Source organism: Pogonomyrmex barbatus, unplaced genomic scaffold (genome assembly GCF_055798465.1).
Source record: "Pogonomyrmex barbatus isolate J1 unplaced genomic scaffold, ASM5579846v1 scaffold1, whole genome shotgun sequence".
Taxonomy (NCBI): domain Eukaryota; kingdom Metazoa; phylum Arthropoda; class Insecta; order Hymenoptera; family Formicidae; genus Pogonomyrmex; species Pogonomyrmex barbatus.
This window is the reverse complement of record NW_028297098.1, coordinates 7321900-7327053: the sequence shown is the minus strand read 5'-3', so window position 1 is coordinate 7327053 and position 5154 is coordinate 7321900. Positions and strand designations below refer to the sequence as shown.

Below are 5154 nucleotides of genomic sequence, written 5' to 3'. Positions count from 1 at the left end.
AATATGCCACGTTTTATTACAATAATTAATTTTACTAAGAAAAATATAAAAAACATTAGTAATTTATTATTATTCAAGAAAAGCCATATTCGGTAGTGAAGTATAATTGGGAAAATTTTTGTCACCACTGCTTCATTCAGCTGAATACACGTAATAGGAAACTCCAATAAATGGTTATTGATTAGTCCCGTAAAGTTGATAATTTTAATGTATATTCTTTTAATTAAAATTTACTATCCCAAGCTGCCTCCTCAAAATCGTAATTAAAAATTCGTCGCTTCCTCCGCTTCGTCAGTTTGCGCAACTCGATAATTGTGTGACTTTCCCCACCGCATAACTCATGATTTTATTGTCGCACTTTACGATCGGTCTGCCTTCTCGTCTGAGAGATAACGATATTCCGAGAAGCGTGCAAAGCTGCACGCTTATCAAACATATTTCGACGTAATAGTACCTTCTTAACGCCAGGATGGCAAAGAAAACATATTTTTCTGCCGGATTCCAAAGAATAAAAATTCAAAAACATTCTACAGTTGAAACTTGTAATTCCTCCTACTATCTATTTTATTATCTATTAACACTTCACAATTATAACTTTATCATTCTTTTTCAAGTTTGTTATAAATTAAGCATAATTTCTCTTATATAAAAGTTAAGCAAAGCAAGTGATGCAACGTAATACAGGATATAATAATAAAAGCATATTTTTTATTTCTCATCCGTCAGAATCTCAGGCTTGGCGCCTGGAGTTGCGAGGTCCAATTTCCAGCGAATGCTCTCAGAGGCACCTGTTTTTGGATTGGAAGTAGTTTCGCTGTGATAAAGAACATTCCCTTCGTGTCGTTCTTCGATAATGCGCACGTACGGTTCTCCATCTGGTGTGCGACCGGACATGACTATTTTCGATATACCGTTTTGAGAAGTGATACTCATTATATTGCCATTGCTTATTATATTGCCATTTGTTATTATACGTCCATGTGCATCTGAGAACAAAGGAGAAATTAGAGAAAATTTGACATCTCATTTGGAAAGAAAAGTTTCTTGGAAACTGTAATTTCATCGGTTACCGATAACAGTCAGTTAGCGATAACATAATACGGCAGTAGACTTTCGTTCGAGCTAGTCGAGCTAGCAACTCTCAGAGACATCTCATATAATGATCAATCTCATTAATGAACAATCTCATATAATATTCCTGAGTAATTGCTTTTAAATTACAATGTCATCAATTGTCGGCGCTTGATTTCAAATGGGTTTCACGGCGATTAAATTTTTGTCGATGTCCATTGCCGATAACGCGATTCGATTCGATACGCTCGAGGATATAGCTACGCGCTAATTGCATAGATAAACGCGCGGAATTAAACGTCGGTAACGAATTAACGGGCCGATCGAGCGGAAAAAAAGACACCGGCCGCATTGAGATCTCTAGGAGAGAATGCTAAGTGTCTGCTCCGTATCATGGCCGATGGTGAAAGGAAACGTCGACTGCGCGGCAAACGAGATGTGATTTTGGAATTCCCGTCTCTTTATCTTTCTTAAGAAAAAGAACAATAAAGAATGCCGATAAGCATTGAACTATTATGTAAACGTGTTGACCTTTCTTCCGCATGCGACAGGAAAGAGATTACGTTTTTACATATTAAGATAAAAATGGAAAAATAACTCGAATAATCAAGAATATTAAAGTTCAATATGTTTGGAAAAAAACATTAAATACACATTAAATAAACTAAATAGAGATTTAAAAGATGTTAAATTGAACAAAGAATCAATAATAAAAATAATCCGACGTAAAAGAAAGTAATGCGGCTATTTAATTTGATGAGTAGCTTCAGTAAAGATATCAAGATTTCTGTTATATCTCCGTTATTTAACAGATCAATTATGCATAAACTGAGTAAAGATTTAATTATGTTTTCTCATTATGTTCTCTCTTTTAGATTATCTCTTTATATTAAATGCAAATTAAATTATGTATTACGCTATTAAATAGCTGGTTAATTTTTATTACATATTTACGCTTTCAAACGTGATCCCAATATGAAACGTCAGTCAATAAAAATATCTTACGATCGATTACCTCTCGGTAAGTTGTTAATTGTTTCTTGAACTTGTTCGAGCGCCGGTTGCAATGACCTCTGTACGTTTTCCTCTATTTGCGCGTGCAAATTTCGGGTAAAATGTTGCACTTGTTCATTAATATCTTGAGTCATACGATTGAGACTGCGTGTCAAATCGCTCGACCAATCCGGAGCGCCCATTCCTAAACGCGCACTACAACACGAAAAGATTATTAGAGATTAAACCATTAGAGATTAATGAAAAAAACCATTAGAGATTAATAATGCACTGTATTCTTCGTTGTTATTTGCTCGTGCTTGCGTAATTGTGGCAAACTATATAGTTTGCACACCTATGCAAAGCGATGATTCATACGTGCTAATCAAGAATAAACGACGATATGACGCGACATCTACAACAGTTATCATTGACAAAACATTAACTACTAGGCGTATTTAACTGGAAAATCTTATCAACTTATCGGCGTTTAAAACCAAATTCAGCAAGCGGGAACAAAAATGAACGAACAACAACTTGCCTCAATAAACTCAAACAGCTTCAGAAGTAACTCGCAGCAAGTTGCTCGTTCGTTTTTGTTCGTGCTCGTTTACCCGGTTAATCCGAGAGAGAGAGAGAGAAAACGAAATAGTAGGATGTATTTCTGTTGAGAGAAGAACTGACCTGGCCAATAATGCAACGATCAGCACGGTGTAGACTTGCCTGATCATTTTTGTCTCGGGTTTCCTCTCCGGATCTTCGCCGCTCGCTAAACAAGCGATGTATGTGGAGAAAATTGAGCCGCCTTTTCCGCAGTTGTCACAATCCAAGTGCGTAAAAGGAGATCCGGTTGGATCACAGCGGATACCGCACCTTATGCTGCCTTATCCCGCGTGCACCGGCGGAACGGTGATCGGCAATATTGCAACTAAGCGCTGCTAACGTTCTGTCGCGCCTTGCCGCTTCTCTGCACTTATATATATACACAAACTGACATTCTCGGGTAACGATATTATCGAAGCCGTTACGCCATGGCCGTGTACGTACGTGTTCGCACATCGCACAATCGGTAACTAAAGAAACTAGTGAGTGCGAAAACTTCGGCGGAATTCTCCGTAGAATCGCCGGGTAACGTCATTGGGGAGATAATGAAGCTAGCAGAGAGAAACTATAAGAAATAAAAAAAAAAAAGCTGTTCCACAGTAATGTTTAATAGCGATAAAGATTAAGAAATGAAAGATGCGGATCGATTTAACATCTATTTTATTTAGAAAAACTAGAAAAGCAATTTTTAAAATTCACAAACAAAATATATGTATATTTTCTTGATTTCTGTTAAGTTGTTAATATTTTTAGATTTTTTTTCAATTAACAATATTTTATAATATACAGATTTATTAATATAATAAATATAAATATACACACACACACACACACACACACACACACACACACACACACACACACACACACACACACACACATATATATATATGTATGTGTGTGCAAGATATAATATATTTATATTGCGTTGCACGCAATAGTTGCAAATTAAGTTAAATGACATCATTCTTTCATTAAACCATAACAACGACATTTATTTTTTTTTTTTTAGAATTCTTTAATCGTCGCAACCCGCCGCATCGATCATCTTTTCGATCAGACACGGACATTAAAAGGATAACGCGAGGTGTCGAGTCGAGATAAATCGCGCGTATCAAATTTCTCCCGAATTGCGCGGCCTTCGGCGATCGCGACGCGGAAGACCAAAATGCGTCGGTGAGATTTATCGTGATGCCTTTTCGGACCACTGTAATTTTGTGAGACGACCGTCGACGTAACCGCTTGATATATCGAGCTCTCGTTATACTTCTCGCCACAAGAAAACAACTTTTCCGCAACGGCAGCCAACGAATCGCACGCGAGCACGTATCTCACGCGTGTTGCAGAATTACGTGGTCGACCGATATATCATCGTTTCGTGAGTTCGAATTAAATATTGAAAATACGACATAAAATCAATAAGAAAAAATATACCTAACAAAAATATCAAAATCTTTAAGAATTTGTATATAATTTCACTTTATCAGCAAAGCTATAAAAAAAATATTCTTTATTAAATAAACATTTTTATTTTCTTATATTATCCAAATGTAAAGAAATTATTTTAATAAATATAATAAATACAATAAATAAATAAATTATTTTCCATTCTCTCAACGGAATATTTTAATTTGAATATGAAATACCTCGAATAGAATAATTTAAGAGTTATATATCTCTCAATCACTTTTGTTTAATAATTGACTTGAAATACGAAGAATAGAGCTTTCATTTCGGCGTATCTATTTTATTGTACGCTTGACATTTCACAGCAGAGATAAATTGGTACATAGCACTTGGCTTTTAAATTTGTACAGCATACTGTTTTATTTACGCAAAGTTGTGTAAGTTATCGCGAGACTGGAGTCGATAGACAGTATTTTTTTTTGCAGTCATTATTTCTTGAAATGCGATAACAGCGAGTATTAGGAAAAAAAATGTGAAAACATTCTTTATGTATAATTGACAATAATTAACATGTACGACTAATTATTACCGTGATTAATAATTACGCACATTAATCAAATTACAATTAAATATTCGAATTAGGAGTCAAATGACAATACTTTTAAATCGTTCTCAATTAACGGAATTAATCATTATTTAAAGAGATCATAAAGGAACAAGATATGTACGTATCCGATCAATAAAATTAATTTAAAATGCAACAAAAAAATTTTCAGTCAGTTATATATTTTCCGATATATTGAATATTACGAATTATTAATTGGCACGTGGTATTCTGTGTGATATTTTCGTTCTGCGGCGCGGCGAACGTCACATTGTTTTGTTTATATGTTGTCGCTACAACGGAATTCGGATCCGTAGGTTGTTGTTACTCCGAACATCGCAACATGTTATTATACTTCTCGAAACGCGATCGCGGCAGGTACTAGAAGGAGAACGCGAGTGTTCTCACACGAGTAATTTACAATTTTTAACAAGCGCAAATAATTAATTAACGTCTCTTAAACGTACGTACGAAAT

The 5154-nt window shown here is 35.2% G+C and overlaps 1 protein-coding gene across 2 annotated transcripts; it reads right to left on the bottom strand.

Moving 5' to 3' along the window:
- Window positions 1–525: 525 nt before the first annotated feature.
- On the bottom strand, window positions 526–3140 carry LOC105433167 (uncharacterized). 2 transcript variants are annotated; one of them, XM_089085168.1, is made up of 3 exons: window positions 2788–3140; window positions 2087–2280; window positions 526–986 (listed from the first exon to the last, which is right to left on the bottom strand). In XM_089085168.1, the coding sequence occupies exons 1-3, from the start codon at window positions 2793–2795 to the stop codon at window positions 709–711; spliced, it is 480 nt and encodes a 159-aa protein (XP_088941294.1). In that variant the 5' UTR covers window positions 2796–3140; the 3' UTR covers window positions 526–708. The 2 variants fall into 2 exon arrangements, with proteins under 2 accessions (XP_088941294.1, XP_088941293.1); XM_089085167.1 differs by having other exon boundaries at window positions 2749–3137.
- Window positions 3141–5154: the final 2014 nt, after the last annotated feature.